This window comes from Camarhynchus parvulus, chromosome 9 (assembly GCF_901933205.1).
Source record: "Camarhynchus parvulus chromosome 9, STF_HiC, whole genome shotgun sequence".
Lineage (NCBI taxonomy): Eukaryota > Metazoa > Chordata > Aves > Passeriformes > Thraupidae > Camarhynchus > Camarhynchus parvulus.
The window spans coordinates 14,018,103-14,037,928 of NC_044579.1; the positions used below are offsets into that span (position 1 = coordinate 14,018,103).

At 39.1% G+C, this 19,826-nt stretch overlaps 1 protein-coding gene across 3 annotated transcripts in view; it reads left to right on the forward strand.

Annotated features, from left to right (window-relative positions):
- Window positions 1-19,826, forward strand: part of SLC9A9 (solute carrier family 9 member A9) — a 171,987-nt gene that overhangs the window by 35,040 nt on the left and 117,121 nt on the right. For all 3 annotated transcript variants that reach the window (XM_030954305.1, XM_030954304.1, XM_030954306.1), the window contains exons 5-6: window positions 3,265-3,380; window positions 12,018-12,123. In XM_030954305.1, coding sequence (XP_030810165.1) covers window positions 3,265-3,380; window positions 12,018-12,123 — 222 coding nt within the window. The remainder of the gene's footprint in view (window positions 1-3,264; window positions 3,381-12,017; window positions 12,124-19,826) is intronic.

Sequence of the window (19,826 nt, forward strand, 5' to 3'; positions counted from 1 at the left end):
CAGCAACTTTTAATTACTGATCAATTTAGCTGCAATTTGTTTCTAAAGTATAATGTTTCTGATCATCTACTTTCTGATCACAAAAATACATTGCTGAATTTGAAGATTTATTCATGACAAAAAGAAGTGACAAGGAGGTAGAACAATTCCACATCAACTCCATGCTCTGTATTGAGTCTGTGTAGCTTCTAGAGCAGACATATATACCTAGATGCAAAAAAAAATTGCATTGTTTGGCTTTGTCACCTACCAGAATTTGAGACACACAGAGCTAGAGGGACAGAGGGAAAAGAATTTAACTTCAAAGTGTAGGCTTAAGGTCAGACTTCCATCACCCAGGATAGGACCCATGGCGCCTGATACCACATCACACTGTCACATCCATGCACATCCCAGCTGCCTAATTAAATGAATAACAGCTCATTATGAGCAAGGTGGAGCAGCTTGTAGGAGCTGGGACCCTGTTTGGCATCTTACTGTAGGAAAAATAAAGTACAATGGGGTGAAGCAAGGTTTGGCTCTGAGGCTCACATGTCCTGCTCAGTCAGAGCAGAATGAAAGGGGCTGCAAAGTGGAGCCGCCTCTTTTTCCTGCAGCTCTGGGCTTTGTGAGAATCCCTGCAGTTCTCCCTGGCAGACAGGCCATTCATCAGTTTGTGAATCCTAGAGGATCTCTAGACAAGCAGGACGTGCTGGACACACACAGTGCTGGACAAACCCCCCAAAAACCTCCTGGGAGTTGAGAGGCTTTGTGGATCAAAGTGCAGCAGGGACCTGAGGCAGCAGCTCTGAGGACTCCGATTTTCAACAGAAGTCTCCTCTCTTAAGTCCTTGCCCAGCTCTGTGCCTCATTATTTTTGTTCCACAGAATCCTACTCACTGCTTCATTTGGGGAGAATGAAGGGACACTATCTCCTGTGGTAAATACAGTGCTCTAAATGATGCACTGTTCACAGTATAAATGCAAAACCCAGGCTTATACAGAAAGTAGCTCTTACTCTATAAAATTATCAGATAAGGATCATTTAGAACACAGATATAAAGATCCTACCGTTTAAGAGGCAGCAACTTTACCAACGTATTTGCAATACAGATTTTAAAAAACTGTTTTCACAAAGTATATAAAATAATTTTGCAGTATTATTTTAAAATTAAGATGTTCAAAGCCACATTGAAAATCAGAGTTACACTGATTTGCCACTCAAGTTCTGTTTCCTTTACACTGCCCTGAAGATCTCAGTTCTGAAATTCTAAGACCATGAAAAATAAAATTTAGCATTCTCTATTAGTAAAAAAGATGATTTTACAGACAGGAATTGGAAATAGAAGTACTATCCTACTCAACAGATTCAGAGCTTCTTATGTTAACTCCATTGGTGTCAATAGCCTGCTCTGTGTCAGCAGTGAGCACTGGGTGGGAACATATTCCCATGGGACAGGAACATTCCACAGGAAATTCAGAGTCACTGATGCTTTGATTTATTTACAACTTACTAATAGACATGTCATAATTTTTTACCATATAGTAAATGGATGTTTGAATAATAAAGCAATCTGATTTACTGAAATTTGGTATAAACTTGCTAAAAATATACTAAATTAATCAAATTAAGTGACAGCAGCTCTAAAAATCAATAATACTTTTTTTTTTCCCAGTTCTACTTTATAATAGCAGTAGTACCATCAGTGCAGAACATTTCCTTGGGATTCATGTCCTGCTGTCTTTGGGGTGTGCTTTCCTTCTTGGGTTTCCAGCAAGAACAGCTGTGTTGGGTACTACTGGATGATGTGTAATATCACTACCACTGGGAGCTCAGGTATCCACTGGGATCCATCTTTTCAATATTTAGAATTATCAGTACTAAATTTGCCAAATAGTTAGAACTTATTTTTATTTACCATTTTAAAATATTTTTAAATGAGGGAGAAGAGTATCTCTGGTCAAACCTGCAGGTAGTTTTAGGCAATTATTTCTAAAAGACATGGCTGTGCTCATTTCCATTACTGTGGCTTTGGATACAATTGAAAATTGGGAGAGCAGCACCACAGTCAGGTTTTGAAGGTCTCATTCCTTAGAGCTGACAAAATTTTCTGGGGATAAGACTAAGTTCACTGCAAGGTCTTGAGTCATTATTCTTTGGGAAGGGGGAGAAAGTGAGCTCATCAATCAGGGAGACCCAGAGCTGCATACAGTGGTGTAGGGTGATTGCTGGTGAGCTGTTTGCTAGAGAACTTCTGTAAATATCTACACAAATACTCAGGGCCACTAGGGAAGGCTGTGGAGACCTCTCTGCTTCTCTTCTTGTGCAACACAGCGAGCTTGGTGAAGTATCTGAAAGTGATTGGTAATTAACTCTCAGGCTGTTTGTTAATTGCACTTTATCTGTCCCTCAGGTCGGTGCTCATGTGAATTCAGAAGATCTTTAGGAGGAAAGCTGAGGGCAAAACCTAGCTCAGGATGAGCATGCATGGAACTTGTTTAAATGATTGGTTTAGAGCCTGAAGTTAGAAGAGCACAGTTGTCAATTTATGTGTTTATGGAACAGGCATTCAATGCAATGGGGTTTATTATTATCTAGACTGAACATGAATAATATTGTAAAAATCTGCAACAGGTTCTAACAACAAGTGAATCTCTTTTTTCCAAGTTATTTCAAGATTCTAATTGGAATGCACATCTCAGAGAGCACTGTCTAGTTACATAAACCAGAGATAACATTTCCTGTGAAACTCGTGAGGCTGTAGCAGTGCATTTTGAAATGTGACTTTGTTGGCTCACTGTCACTGTGAGTTGTTAAATATGCCCACTTAGAGACCTTATGTGGAACTTTGAGTGCTGCTAACATTTAAAAGCTGATAGAATAACACAGTTCATTTAGAAATACAGAGCAAGCCACAGAGCTGATAGTAGAACTGCCTTTGTTTAAATATTCTACATTAGACAAATTCATCTTAATAATGTCTTCCTAAGCTTACCTTATCTTCCCTTTTGAAAAATAAACAGCCCAAACCATTGTTCTTTGCTAACAGCAGATGAAAATTACCCAGAAAACCTTTGATTTGGAATTGTCTCTGACATTTCAGTATAATATTTGACAGCTGAACAGGAAATAGAATTTTTATATGATACCAGTTTATGTTCAGTATTCATGTGATATATTCATTGAAAAGAAGCTGAAGAGAATAAGAACCTGTTTAATACTGTAAATTAAACATAAATATTACATACTCTGTCTGAATACCAGTCTTATCCTTGCCCTGACAGGTTGATAATGTATGGCTTTGTGAAGGCCATGGTACACATTGGCCAGTTAAAGCAATGGGAATTCCACTTCACTGACTGTTTATTTTTTGGATCGCTGATGTCTGCCACAGATCCAGGTAACCATTTCAAATAGATTACTTTTTCAAAAGTCAGAAGAGTAAATAAGAACTGTATATGCCATAGAAATGTTCTAAGTCTCTGTTCTTGGGTTTTTTTTCCTTCCCTTAGCTCTTAAATACCTGATATTCTGATAATCATAAGTCAATCAAAGTCCAAGTCAGCTCCTGAGATCCCTTGTGGCTTTTTAGCTGCTGGTTTTCCTAGGCTGAGATCACAAACTTTATAATTAAGGTTACTGAAAAGATTGGGAAAATGCTCTCTGATTTTCAGGACACCACCTGTTGCTTGCTGATATGAGAACTGCTGGAGCTTCACAGATAATAATCACAACCTCCCATCCATGTGTGACTTAACCCCCTTTAAAGATATGGGGAATGGAGCATTCCAATTTGGCCATATAAATACTGTTTATGTGATATCAATGTTCAGGATAAATACAACTCAAAAAAACAGATACCAAGAAATTGACTTGAATTTGCAGATGTGAGACTTAAAGCCCAAAGTCACAGTAAATGGCAAAGCCTGGGAAGCAGAATCAGTCAATTTTGGAATCAAAGAATTACAGAATCGTTTAGATTTGGAAGGATGTCTGGAGGTCTTCTAGTCCTACCTTCTAATTAAAACAGTCTAATCTCAAAGCTAGCCTAGCTTTCATAGACTTGTCCAGGTTTTGTTATGTTGAAACTGTCAATAACTCAGATATTAAAGTATTGCTATTTGCAGCTGTGGGAACACAGTAAAGGAGAAGGTGAACACATATTTTTTAGAGGTTATCTGCTAAGACAAAATACAAAATCTGCAAGGGTGCAATGGATTTTTGTAAAATTTTCAGCTGAGCTGTTATAGGAGACAGAACAGAAAACATTTTGTGATGGATGTGAAATTCTGCATTAGTGTTAAAAAACTACCCTTGAGAAGCTTCTTTGAGAGACTTAGAAATAAAGTTTTCAAATTCCTGGCTTTTAAAAGAAGTGAGAAAAAGCAATATTGTTCTACACATTTTTTCCAGTCTTTAAATGATGTCTCAATAGTCAACAAAATATTTTAGGCTTGTGATTTATCATTCTGACAGCTTAAAAGTACAGTATAAAACAAATTGTTTCCACAAAACCAGTTGTTGCAAGGTTACTGTAAAAGCTGCATGACATTGTTGTTCTCAAATTAATCCACACATCCAATATGCTGCCACTTCTTCAATCACCCAGCCATATTAATAAGACTCAGCACATGACTGAAGCCTATCCTCAGAGCAAGAGAAAAACACAGAAGTTGGAAGCACAAGGAAAACCTAGGAAAATAAACTGCTTATGGAATAAAAGCATCCTTACAATTTCCAAGGATATTTCTTGATAGTGCTATGAATAGGGTTTTGCAGCTGGCTTAGTTTCTTTTCCCATTTCCCAGTCCAAGACTATTTAGTTTCACAAATGTTGACTTATGATGAGTAATGTATAAGACAAATGCACTGATTTTGATTATAAGAGTATTAAACCACCACTGATTAATCTAGAACAATCAAGAGGGGAAAAAAATCAACAAAACAGAAGCTCCTCTTGCACTGTAAGGAATAAGTTACAAGGATTACTTTTCCCAGAGTTTTAAACAGGCTTAAAAAGCTAAAGTTGCAGTTGAGAAAATTATTTTTAGTGTGACAAACTGTCACTGATTAATATTGTTTCTAATTACTTCTCTGCTTATATAGTCTGTGCACATCCAAGAGCTTTTAATGTTCAGTCTTGCTCCCTCTGCTATCAATTCACAATATTCTAAGTTGTTTCATGTGTTCACTAATCTTATCCATAAATTTCAACCCCTCAAAGACTTAAGAGAACTTTGAATTAAGTTTTTCATTAATTAAATGGTTGACACTGCTGAAAATATTTCTTTGTGTTTTATGATTTGCCAGTGAATTATAATCTCAAATGTGTAAAGAGCTCACTGGCTTTCCAAAATCAGTTCAAATATGGCTCCCTAGAGAACTGATACATATTAGGGCATAAAATAATCAGTATAAAGATTTTATCTGTGATAACTAGGGTTCATTTTGGGTTTTTTAAAGAAAACTTTAGTAAAATGTTGTTAGTGTTAGACCAATAAATTGGTCTTAAGATGAAACAATAAATTCCTGTAGATTTGCTACATGATTTTTCATTTAATTCTTCACTGTGCAGGATTATGAACTCATTTCAAAAAGAGATTTAATTTCCCATGGCTATGGAAAGCAATTAAGTCTCAAAAGATGCTAAAAACTGATTTGTTGACTTGACAGAAGTTGGTTTGATTGAGCTCCTTATTTGTGATAATAAAGATGGCTGGTAGGTGTTTACATGTTAAACAAAGATTTTTAATCTCAAGGTAGTAAACGAACATATGCCATGTAAAATTTTCTAGTATTGCAAAGAAGAAGGAAATAATGTCACAGCACTCTGCAGCTTTTAGTTCTGAAGTTTATGCGAAGATTTTTAATCCAGATATTTTGGCATAAAAATAATTCAGGAGAATTGCTATTATTTGCTATGTGTTCTCTTACATAGAAAACTAACACTTGAACTAAGATTAAGAAATTAATTTAGGACTGGATATACTTGGGACTGTGTTTTGCATTATAGACTGTGATCCTTAAATATCAATACTATGAGATGCCTCAAAAGACTTTTGTGCCTCTGGAAAGGACAGTTAGAAACTTCAGGGACAAAGCAAGGTCACTCTTGACCAAATAATTCATCTTAGAGAGAACATCTCCTTCCAATAATTTATCATTTTCAGTAGAGAAAGTTTCTCATTTTAAGACTTCAGGTGAGAGGTTAAATTTTAAAAAATAGAATTTCTAAATTCCCAAATTGCTCCTTCATTATTCTTGATTTAAAACATGGCACCAGTATTTACATTTTTCTTTATTCTGATCAATAGGCATAATTCATCACCTTGTCAAGGAAATCATGTCTTATTGTTTCATCTGCATAAACCAGCACAGATTTCCCTGTTTCACTGTTGAAAGGGTTTCCTTGTGTTAGCCCTGGGATTTGGTTTCTGGCGTGCCCTAACCCTGGGAGTGGTTTTGGGCTCCCTTCAGAGGTGGCAGGGCAGTTCCTGGCTGTGTTCTGTGCTCACACAGGTGCCCCTGCTCGGGAGCAGCAGGGGGAGCAGGGAACGTGCTGGGGAGCCCCAGCTCTGGGTGCCCAGCAGGGACCTCACAGGGACACTGCCCAGCAGAGACCTCACAGGGACACTGCCCAGCAGGGACCTCACAGGGACACTGCCCAGCAGAGACCTGACAGGGACACTGCCCAGCAGGGACCTCACAGGGACACTGCCCAGCAGAGACCTCACAGGGACACTGCCCAGCAGGGACCTCACAGGGACACTGCCCAGCAGAGACCTGACAGGGACACTGCCCAGCAGAGACCTCACAGTGGCACTGCCCAGCAGGGACCTCACCTGGACACTGCCCAGCAGAGACCTCACAGTGGCACTGCCCAGCAGGGACCTCACAGGGACACTGCCCAGCAGGGACCTCACAGGGACACTGCCCATCACAGACCTCACAGTGGCACTGCCCAGCAGAGACCTGACAGTGGCACTGCCCAGCAGAGACCTCACAGGGACACTGCCCAGCAGGGACCTCACAGGGACACTGCCCAGCAGGGACCTCACAGTGGCACTGCCCAGCAGAGACCTGACAGTGACACTGCCCAGCAGAGACCTCACCTGGACACTGCCCAGCAGAGACCTGACAGGGACACTGCCCAGCAGAGACCTCACCTGGACACTGCCCAGCAGAGACCTGACAGGGACACTGCCCAGCAGAGACCTCACAGTGGCACTGCCACAGGGCTTGGTGGCCCAGCTGTCCCTGTGGCTCTAATGGAACAATGAACAGCACAGACCTGGCACAGGGGGGTAAGGATGGGACCTCTTCCCCAGCCACCAAAATGACACAAACAGCACAACTCTGGCAGCCTCCAGGGCTGCTGCTAGTAACACCTTCTGGATAACCACCTTCCCATCCAAAGACATTCCACATACCTTTAGCCTTTCCTTTTATTTTCTTTTCTAATTTTTGATGTTTCAAGTATAGAAAACTGATTTGCCTTCAGAGGGTTTGCTGAAGCACAGCTGTTTCTGAGCTATATGAACTCCCTTACCTTTGGTCACATTGACAATCACAAGGCTCTTCCCTTTTTGAAGTTACTATGGTTACAGCTGAACTGGAGCTGTGGGTTGCGCTGCTCTTGTTATTGATAGAATTGGATATTTATCAGAAAGAGCAGTTTCTGTTTCTCATAAAATCGAAGGATTTTGCATTAAGAAGCATAATGTATAAATACAGCAAGGTAATGCATTTCAAACACTATGTAAGATGGTTTATAAATGTGTTTTAAATGAAAATATATATCTGCTTTCATCTTGTTCACCACTGAACTAATCTGTGAGTGCTGTGACTTATTAATAGGGAAAGGAGTCTATAATTCAAATTGGAATCTTTATTTTTAGACAAAGTCAATAGGAAATAAAAGTTAGATTTCTCTAATCTTATTTTCTTCTCATTTGATAGTGCACTCCTGAAAGAATTTAGGCCCATGAGCTATGAAAGATATTAATAGCTCTAGTCAGAAGACTGAAGTACAATAATACCAGTACTTTATATAATGGTGTAATTTATTTTTTGTTTCCTTATTCTTTTAAAAGTAACAGCAAAGTAGCATTGGATACAGTTAGAGCAGGGATTGTTTTAGTTTGGTGATATTTCAGTTATAGATACTTTTTACAGGCATCTATAACAAGCCAATTTGTTTCTACATTTGTCCAAAGATACCTTTCACAAAGCAGCTCCACAGACACTTCTTATGACTTGGGTACAACTGAAATCATTTTGGGTTCAGCATGTGACAGATGTTACCTCAGCCCATGAAGTCAGGGAAGAAGTGAATCAGACTTTTGTTGGCATAAATAAAATCTGTGAAAATCTTAGATGCCTCACTATTTCCTGCTTCCCATCACTGAATTTTTTACTGAAGTTCACAACCCTTTCTGAGTCAGCAGCTCTGGTACCTGTTATTTCTGTTGGTGTGTGTTCTACTACCACAAAAGGTGTTGGTGCTCCCCCAATGACCTGTCCTTCCAGCCAGTTCTTTACCCACCTCTTTTTCTGTCCTCATTTGCTTACACTGAAACAAGAGATGCTGAGTACCTTAAAGAAAGTAGTTTGGTATTTTTATAATACATATTGTATGTAATGAATTATGAGTCTTTAAGTAGTTACCACACAAAAAACAAGCCCTACTCACTGCTGCTCAGCTGTGCCTTCAGAAAGCCAGGGGCCAAGCTGATTGCAGTGCAGCATCTACAAACTTGACTTAGATATCAAAGTTCTCACAGACTGGACATGTGACTCTGGTATAGGATTATTTTTAAATTATTTCCCTTGAGTTTTAAAGTCATCTGTTTGACAAAACATGATGTGACTTCCTTGGACATGATGACTATTCCTAGAACATTATTCTGTCCAGAGGTAACTTCAATTAACTTTTTTCCATAGCAGAGCAGCACATCCCCTTTGATGTGGCCATTCTGACCTATGCCCAGAGATTCTCATAATTAATCAAAGCAAATGTGGTCATGGGGGAGTGCCCAGACAGTGGTGGTCAAAACAAGGTGAAAATGTTTCCTGGAGCTCTTAAAAGGGTGGATGTGCTAAAGATCCTGCAAATCTCTATTCTTGTGCAGACACTATTTAAAATTTTTATTAATGAGCTGGCTAATGCAATGGAGGGTGTTCCTTTATGGTACAATATTCTGCTGAAAGGAGATTGCAAACACTTTGAAAGGCATGGTTAGAATTCAGTATGATTCCTGTAATGATTTAAAATAGACAAGGATAAATGCTACATTGAAAAAAAAGCATCTTCATAGACAGCAGATAAGAAGTGAGCATTCACTTCTGAAAATGATTTCAAGTTTACAACCTATGAAAATGAGTCATGAGTACCAATACATAGCAAAAAAAAAAAAAGAAAACAGGATTTATTAACGTGTTCTACAGCATTTTTTCATTCTATTTCTTGACAGCAAGTGTCAACTACATTACTGGGATGTGGTTTTAGGCACTGTATTTCAGGAAAGATATGAGCTGATTAGAGGGCAAGAAAACATTACTAAAGGAGGAGATTGAATGAAGTGAGTCATTTTAGGGAGGAGATGTCTGAATTGAGTCTTTGAATAGACAAATTCTGCTGAAAGAAAATCAGAATAAATATGACAAATTTTTGTCTCTCATTAGGCTAGGAATGGAAATTGCAGACTTGAAAAGCAGGAGGGGAGATTTGGGTTAGACATGATTCAGGAATAATTGCATTTATAAATGATATGAATACTGAAGAGCAAGTTAGACTCCCTTGAGTTTCATGGAACCAGCATCATTTCAGTTCTTTGAAAACAAATCAGATAAGTATCTGTCAGCAGAGGTGGGGCTGAAGTTTGCTCTGCCTTGGGCCAGACAAGAGAAGGACAGAGCAGAGACCAGGACCCTTCAGACAGGGACAGGTAAAGATCCAATAACCTCCCCTGGAAATGGGAAAACATTTGAAATGGAAGATACTTTCTGAGAACTGGGTGAAATGGGGACTTTCTCCCAGAAGAGCTAATTGATGCATTACTGTGTTGCTTGATTTATTATTTTGCTTTCATTTGAAAAGATTAAAGTAACATTTTTGGGGTAGAGTTGGAAGAGAAACAAGAAGAGAAAGTTGTTTATTTAGGAGGCAGGAGGAAGGAGAGGAATGTGTAGGCATCTGTCTAATTGCCTTGGCCTGCTCCACACACACCCAGCAGTACACTGACTTTGATTACTGTTTTCTTTTCCTTCTATCATTATCACAGGGACTATTAACGAGACCCCAAACTAATTAGCTAATAAGCAAAAGCTGAAAGTGGCAAATAGTTTTAGAAAACAAGTCTGTTTTTATGCCAATGACATTAGAGAGCAGGAGACTAAACTGAGTCCACATTTAGCACATTAAGTCAGCCTTGCTAATCAGGCAAAAACCTGAATATAGATGTTGGTGAACCAAGAAAATATCTTTTGTCAATAAAGCTTCTGCCTACACCTTTGAGCTATTCTGGGCAAAGAACTCTTTTCCTAGTTTAAATTATAACTGCAGTGGGAGTAGATGGGTGAGGTTACCAGGATGGTTAAATATAACTAGCTAATTTAAATATAGCTATATCAGCAAATGTTTAGCTACACACATCTCCTAAATTGTCTTCTGTAGAATAACACTTCCAAAATTCTTCAGAGATAACACATCAACAGAGATCACTTTAACATAAAATCTCACAGGAGAACTGAGAATCTATTTTGGGTTTATAAACTGATTTTGAGATTACATAGATATTTAACTGCCATTTAGAAAACCTTAGCAGCAATGCTTTGAAAGTTCTAAAAAATGTCATTAAGACAAAGCATAATCAGCTGGTCATGGTCTTGTATGAATTATCAGCAGTCATGCAAATGTAAAAGTGTATTATTTTTATTTCTAAAATGTCAGATGTGAACATGGCATCCCAGAAGCACTCCTAATCTTTAGGATTTCTGGGCTATAAGGACTGAGTCAATTGCACAATTATATACCAGAATGAGCAGCAGTGAAGCACTGAGTTACCGTGCAGTTTTTAACCAGACAAGTAATTGGGGGTCTTTACATTGAATTCTGTTTGAAATGAGAAAGTTCTACTTTGTCCATGCAAAGAGAAAATAGTAAGAATAATAAGAATTCAAATAAGACGTACACAGAACACAGACAGCCTTCTTCAGCTGGAGGTTATGAAGTGGAAAATAGACCATAGGAAGGACTGTGATCCCCTGTCTGCAGGGAAGAGGGAAAAACAGAGAAGGCCTAAGTTAATATCTACAGGATTTATTTACCTGAATAGGAACCAAATGTCTAAATTCTCCTGATGATGTGTGTCTAAATCATTTGCTCACCTTCAATTTAAATTCACCACGCTCTATTTTTTCTATTGCACTGGTGAACTGAAAATCAAATATAGGGTGTAAGTCAGGGAGAAGGAAGGAACTGCAATTACTGGTATGCTGAAGGAACCCTAGAATGGGTTGTAGGTGTCAAATATCCTGGTCTGGGTTCAAGGCTTCCTGGCTGCCATGAGCCACATCCTTGCAGAGTGTGGGGCAGGACAGGGTGGGCGTGCTGTACATCCCTTAGTGAACATGTGTAACAGATGGATAAGTGCTATTATGTCCTTCTTAAAACAGGTAGACCCCACTCATCACACACAAAATCCACAGCAAACCCAACTCTTCAGCACCCTTATTCCTCTGTGGTCACAAGATCACAGTCCGTGCACAGTGAAACATGCTGTGACATTTTCATCTATGTAGGGTTCTCTGTGTGAGAGGGAAAGCTTCTTCCTAACTCAGCTGCAGCAGCAAAACTCATAGACTTAATGAATTTAAGGAGCTTATGTTTTCCAGTTGATCCTCCTTAACCCATTGTTATCCCCTTAGGCAATATATAGGACTGGGCTTCTCAAACCTGTATTCTAACATTGCTTTATTTCTTGAACTGCCAGAGGAACATGAAAATACCAACTCACTTTGCTTTCTTTCCATACAGTGACAGTCCTTGCTATTTTCCATGAGCTGAATGTGGATACAGATTTGTACACACTCCTGTTTGGAGAGAGTGTCCTAAATGATGCTGTGGCTATCGTGCTGACACAGTAAGTTACACCCACCTCCTTGCTTTACCTGGGGAGATCATTAAAGCTTTTCTCACTGGTGCCATTCTCACTGATATTGTTTGTTCAAGTACAGCTGTAGCATTTGAAGGTTTTGTTACAAAGATGTAGTTTTAGAGTTTTTCTTGGTTTGTTAACACTAGAATTCCAATACTGTTTATAGCAACTGTATATCCAGAATGCAATTTTAGTTCATGTTCTTTAACCCAGAAAGCAGTATATTCTGTAAAATGGTAAACATTTCTTTCCTCATCTAAACAAGGTATCTTGAAAAAAAATGCTAAATGAGCATCTAGGACATAGAGCAACTATAAAATTCAAGACAGGTTCTTTTTATTTTGTGCAATTGTTATTTTCCAAGATTAAAACCACAAAGTAATACACAGTATCTGTTTATCTACTTCTGTCTATGGAAGCTGGCAGAGCTTCAGCGGATAATATTATTTTAAAATTATATGTAGCTTTTTTATTCTCAGGAATCCTCAAACAGATCACAAATGATGGGCCAAAATCACACAAGTATGTGCTGTCCTCAAAACATAGATGCTAAGTACATGATTAACGAGATCTCAAGTTTACTCCACTCTACATGTATTATATGCTTCCCAGAGTTTGCCAGAAATACAAATAATCCTCTCAGATAATCTTAAAAGTAACAGAACTGCAAAGTCAAATTCACTTCTCCACAACATTTGAAGGTGCTTCACAGTAAGCCTTAATTCAGTGCCAACTTTCCCCTTAAAACATCGTTCCTTGAACAAGGGTTTATCCTATCTCTCAGAATTAAAGACTTTACAGTAGTGAAAAGATGAGCTTAATATTTTGTCTGAAACCCCATGGAGTTTCAACTTATAATAATTACTGCAAAAAGACCCAAACTTGTTTCATAATACAAAAAAGAAATAGCATTCCTATTTAATTTATCACTCTCCAATTATCAGTCTAGTAACCTTCACCTACACTGAACTCCTCCCAGAGTTTTCAGAGCAAGAGCAATGTTTTCAGATGCTGTTGAGTGTCTGAGCACAGCAGCCCAGGGTTAGATACAGGGTGGCTGTCACATCCCAGGACTGGGGCTGGAATGTGTCACCTGGGAGAGCTCTGGTACATCAGGTAATAAAATGCACAAAAGGAAAAGTAAGCAAAGACCAGACAACTCTGTGAGAGAGCCACAGAACAGCATTGAAGCAGCTATTAGAATTGGGAAGTGTGTAGGTGGCAATGTCTGAGATTTTTATCTCCCTCCCTTGTTGCGGTTTAATAACAGCCGAGACATTTTCTGCTCATTGAGACTCCTCCTCTGTTAGTGCAAGGTTCCCACAGAGGAACAGTGAGGCTCCAAGCAGCTCAAGGGAACCCAGAGTGTTTGAAATCTCTAGTTTTCAGTCACCCTGATGCCAAAGCACACAGATCTCCCAAAGGAACAACTCAACTCCAGAACAAATGTAAAAGTCCCATCAGATTCCAGTTCCCTCAATATTCCAGTACATGATTCATGTGTTTATAAGCCCTGCTCTTCCCAGTACTCAAGTCTAGGTTATGCACCTCAGCCTATCTACCTTTCATGTTTTCTTTGCTGTTACATGGGAGATTACAAATCTTTAGTATAGAATCTCTTGTCACTGGAAAATTGTTGTGATTTTTTTATATATTCACTGTGACCAATTTTTGATTTCTAAAGTCATTTGCAGAGACTGAGGAGAATACATGGCATCATCAGTTTCACATTTCATTACTCTCTGGCTTAAATAATCAGATTCTGCACAAATACAATACTTCTGCAACCCAATATAATCTTCCGGTAGCATTTTAAGTAAAGATATACTGTTAATATTGCCAGTTTCAGGTCATTAAAACCCTACTAGACCAACAAGAGTTTAAATGAAGAAAATTGTTTTTCTGCCACTGCAAAAGAACAGCTATTTTTTTTCCTGTAACCCATACCATTCTTGTGTGCAAACACAACATGTTCATAATTACAGCAATAGATGTCTATTTAAAAAGGTGTGAGAATAATGTTTACAAATCTGGAAAAGCAAGAGTAAGTAATTTAGTGCACTACATAATGATAACCAGAAAAATAGAATATGAAAATACACATTGTGGTTCATTATCTAACAGAATAAGTACGATGATGTCTGCGGGAGTGACTCACTGCAGGAAAGGCAGGAAGAGAAAAGAGAGGGGGCCCTTATGGCAGGTTATGGCAGGAGGTGGCAATTTGGCAAGGTGAAGGCAGCATGGCTGTCTGCCAACAAGGGCTTAGATTGATCTCTCTCCTTTCTTTCAGCTTCTCCCTCCAGTGTCTATTTTTCCTGTCCTGTTTATCATTTAGTTTAAGAAGGACAGCAGCAGGAGCAGCCACCCCTGCATTTTTCTAGGGATTCAGCAAGTCACACGAGCTGTGTTGCTGCAAGAGTGAGTGCACACAGTGAAAATCCCAGCCAGGGACACCAGTTCTCTGGGGCAGTTGAACAGCTCTCCTGTGGCCATCCTGCCCCACCAAACACCTGGGTGTTTGTGCTAACTGCAAGGTTTCATTTATAGTGTGCTATTTTAAGATAATCCATGCAGGAGGGATCACTGTGACTCAAACTGACAGCAGTGGCTGCAGGAAGGCTGACAAGCTGCTGTGCATCTGGGAGAACTCACACACACAAGGGCCTCTCTAAGCAAGGGCATGGGAGATGCAACGAGGATTTCCTCATATCAAAATCACTTCCAGAGTTTCTAACTTTTTGTTATTAGGATAAAATTCTGCTTTTAATAAAAACTTGTGGGAATTCTCACAGAAAATAAACATCAAGAATTCCAAGTATTTAAGAAAAATTATACCAGACCCTTAAAAGAGAGTACTTATTAGATTATTCAACATGTCTGCTTTCACCAGAAAAACCCATGTGACTAATTATGCCACAAATACTTCCTACATACTTTGTTTTCCAGAATACTGACTGAGGAAAATCCTGATAAAAGTAGTTTCATGGTTCGTCTTAAATATTTCCAGGATAAACATATACCAACTCAGGTCATTGTACATCTTCACTCAAAAAGTACTTTCATTCTAGTCTAGACATACCTTATACAAGTTAATGTCATGCTCAAACCCTCCTTTCTTGGCAGAAGCTTGTATAAGGCTTTCTGAAATAACATGGCAAAGGTAACTGATTTATTGAAAGTTTATTGAAAAACAGTATCAATTTCCAGGGGAAATAACTCAGAAGCTGGAGTTCAGCTCAGTTTGGGCTGAGCACCCTCTAAGGCTGTCTTTTCTCAGACAGTGATTCCCACAATTTTCTTAGGCAGACAAGACAATTCCTTCTGACACACTGGGGATTCTTACTGGTAGGCACAGCCATCATATTACTACTTTTAGTAGAATTTAGATGTTTTCAAAATATAGGAAACTCTTGTGATACAATGGACCTCAAATAGAAAATTAATAAGAATCTTTAAACCTTTCTGATTCTAGGTACTTGTTTACCTGTATTGTTATTATTTCAGTGGGTTTAATTCTGTTATTATGTCACTGAACTTGAATGTAGCATACACAAGAGAGAAATGTAATCAGAGACTGAGAAACAGATATTGGACGAACATCAAATGCAGTTACAAGAATTCAGTCTGCATTTCATGTGGTCATTGTCCCAGTGATGTAACTGTCCATTATCTGCAAGTGTTACTACCCTACTTTTCACAATTTGTAATTGTTATTCCTTGAGTATCATATATTAAAATCAGCTGTTCTGCAAAGGACAAGAACAGATATTGTAACCATGCTACTGAATAATTAAATTGGGAGCTGGGAGTTGCAGGAATAATATTGTCTTTGAAAGTTATGATGGGTGTCTGCTTGATGCATATCTCAGTAGATGTGAAGCTCCCTTTATGATTATATTTTTCTTTTTTCTTTTGTCATGGACTGTCACTAATTTGGATCCTTTGCCCTTCCATTTTTGAAGCATTATTCTGTATAGTTTTTGCCACACTTTGATCCCTGAGCACATTGAATAACAAATTTTACAGAGGAAAGCCATCTGAATGTTCTCACATCATATTTTCCCCACAAACTGCAGTTATATTCAGAAAGTGTCCTTTGAAAGCAACGTTGTGGGTTTCCATATGTACTGTGTCAAAATCTTTTGTTTCATGTGTATCAATTAAGAAACAAAGACTTTTCTCTTAGCAAGTCCTTTGTTTCAGCTTCCTCCCCACCTGTAGGTAAGTTTGTTCAGTCTAAGAACACAGGGAATTCTGTCAGCCTGAATCCCCTTCCTCACGCTGAGATTTGTTAGGCACTATTAGCACATGACAAATAGTATTGAGTCATCACATAAGAAAAGAAAAAGGATGCTGGTTTCTCTATAGCCCTTATATTTTTAGCCACTTTTTAAACCCTGTATGTACTCAAGCAATTCCTTAGTGTCTCTTACAATACTGTCTCAGCCACTGGAGTGAAAATGAAACTAATTTAAGTTCTGTTTATTCTCAACGTGTATCTGAGTGCTAAGATCTTATTCACACATCCTAGACATATCAGTACAGAGAAACAGTGTAAAAAACCACTTCTATCCACAAGTGGGCCCTTATGTACACACAGCTAATAGCTTTAGTGTACCTACACATAGAACTCTTCAGCCTAGGAATTCTTTTTCAAAAGGATAAAAGCCTCACTCCTTGCCAAGTAATGTACAACGTGTGTACAGAACCTTTCCAGGAAGGAAAGAGGGGGGAAAAACCACCTGTGCCATCAGACAGGTGACAGATAAAAAGCATCAACACCTGCAACATTTTCCTGTTTAAAGAAAATAGATTTCTAAGGTGAGAAGAGATGGTGAAATTAAGACATAAGAAAATGAGCTGGTGAAAGCAACAAATGGACATTGTGAAGGCATGGCTAGGAAAAAGAAGCAAGAAACAAAGATAAGGCTCATTGTGTAACTACAGATCATGACAGTGATACATAAACCTGTAGCTAGAACTCTTTAGAGAGAAGAAAAGCTTGTTTATTCATAAGGATGCAGAGGAAAACCTGATTATCTTTCTCTGATGCAATTTTTCAGTTTTATATTGTTTTGTTATGAATATCTATGTGGAAATCCTTAAGTAGTACATCAAAATCTACTCCTGAACTTAGAAAACCGGCAAGAGAATAGGAATTAGGACAGCCAGTTCTAAAGAGTGATATGCTGCAATCAGGCAGTGAACCTGAATTCAGAAAAGGAATGAGATTCTTCCAGAAATACAGGGGATGCTCCCAGACCCTTTCTTTGTAGCTGTCCCTACATGGACTGGTTGGGCAGCCCTGGAGGGACTGAGGCCTGTATGAGCTCAGTTTGAGCAGGGGCAGGTTTAGATGAGGGGCTGCCTTTGCAAAGCCTGACCCAGAAATCACAGCTCAAAGTGAGGCCAGCACTGGAGCCCAACAGACAGGGAGAGTGCTCCATGGTCTGACCTGCATGGCTTGGAATCCTTGACAAATATTTGGGGATTTCAGTGTCTGTGAGCCACAATTCTGGACAAATGACTAACTGGATCTCTGGATACAGGCCTTGCCTCATTCCAGATAAACGCTATTTGTGATTTTATTCCCACCAAGATTCCTGAGGAGGGATGTCTGTAACATTGTGGAGGAGAATAAAATAGAATCCCCTGAAAACCTGAAAGCAAATGAAATGCTGGATGGAAGCTCAGCCCAATAATTTCACTTACTGGTTCCCCTTAGACAAGAGGGATTTGGCTGCTATTCCAAATATTGTTGGAAAGGCTTATATAACAAGCAGCCATTCAAACAGTCAAATAACACTGTAATTTATATTAATAGAGCAAGGAGTTAATTGTGCATCACGTTAGTGAGTGATTCTGAAAGGTAGATGAGGAGTCCTTTTCTCTATTATTTCTCTAATAATAACATTTTGGTTGTCCATCTGCTCTTTTTACCTTTGAGGAAGGGTTTAGTCCCAGCTTATTTTGTTGATGATAATTAGAGTTTCACGTCACTGACCATCTGGAACAGGAGATGTGAGCACTGGGAAGCTAACCAAACTTGCTATTAGCAGGAACTTTAAAAGAGCTTCTCTCCCAGAATAGAGGAAATCCCACATAAAATATTTGTATCTCTGCTTAACAAAACTTCCTTTCTTTTCTCCTCCATGAGCTTTCCTATACAGACCAGTATTATACTTAAACCAGAGGAAAAAATGCTGTTGAATTTCTGTAATGCTTCTTAAAGCCAAAGTTTCAGTATGAAAATGGGCACTCAGAACAGAATATTTTCAGGAAGTAGCTCTCACTCCTCAATTTTTTTCACATTTCAGTATTTCATATCCCTTTTTCCAATATTAGTGCCATATTAAAATTTTACTTAGGATCTAGTTAATATATGCTAAAGGCCTTACTCTCTGTGCTGCTGGGTCTGTGTGAGCTGGAGCTCATTTCCCCAGCAGCCCTCACAGAGCTGTGCTTTGCCCTGCTGAGAGCCCAGCAGTGTTTTGGTGCAGCTGAGCAGTGCTGGCCCAGCAGCAGCTCTGTCTCTCCAGCATCCCAGTGGTAGGAGGGGGACAAAGGCTTGGGAGAGGACACAGGGAGGACACAAAGGCATATTCTGTACCATATGATGTGCTCAGCAATAAAAGCTAAGAGAAAGCAGGAAGGGGCAGATAAATGTTACTGCATTCATATTCCAGAGCAACTGCTGCACGTATGTGGCATCACCCACTAAAGAGAAGCAGAGACTAAAACTTTTGCTGTCTTTGCTTTCACACACAGCTTTTGCTAAGTTAATGTGCCTTTATCTTAACTCCTGAGCTTTTTTCCATCTTATTTTCTTCCTCCCATGCTATCCTGCAGAAAAAGGAGCAATGGAGTGGCTGGGTGGGCACCTGTCACCCATCCAGGGCCAGCCCTCCACAGTTTTCTAATTGGCACTGCTTTGACTGTGCAGTTTATTTGAACAGGCAGCTCTCAGTTGCAGACTGCTAAGCTGGAGTAGATTTCAGTGAGCAACGTTATGGAGATTGCCCTGAGGGATGTATGAAGATAGAGCTTAGCTCAAATCAGCTGGGAATGTCTGTACTTGTCAGACCCAATCAAACCAGAGGAGCTGCAGGTATCTCCATCCAGTTATACACAAACAGACAGATAAGTTTTAACTTCAGAATTAAGAGCACTGCTTGCAGTCCTTGCAAATCACAGCTAAGTGGCACTTATTTAGCAACACTTTCCCTGCAAATGACCAAACTGGCATCAAAGCTTCTTCATTTCAAAGATTTCTGTTGGGAACTCTTCAGAACTGAAGTACATCATGGTACCAGTCAGCCTGGGTTTTGAGTTCTTCAGGTGGTTCTTCTTGTCCAAATAACCTTTTTCTAGTGAATAAGACAGATTTTTCCTGAGAGCAAGATAATTACATACAGAGTCTAATTCTACTTACAGAGACAACTCATACAGAGTCTAATTCTACTTACAGAGACAACTCATACAGAGTCTAATTCTACTTACAGAGACAACTCCCTTTAATTTTAAAATGATAGTGTTGATATTAGTTCCCTTGAAGTGTTCCAAAAGAAAGCTGGTTTCATCCTCTCTGGATGAAATACTGTATGTAAGAGTCTCTCTGGCTCTTACAATAAATTAACATACATATCATGTCTCCTGGCACAGAAGATAGAGGAGGAGTGTGTGTC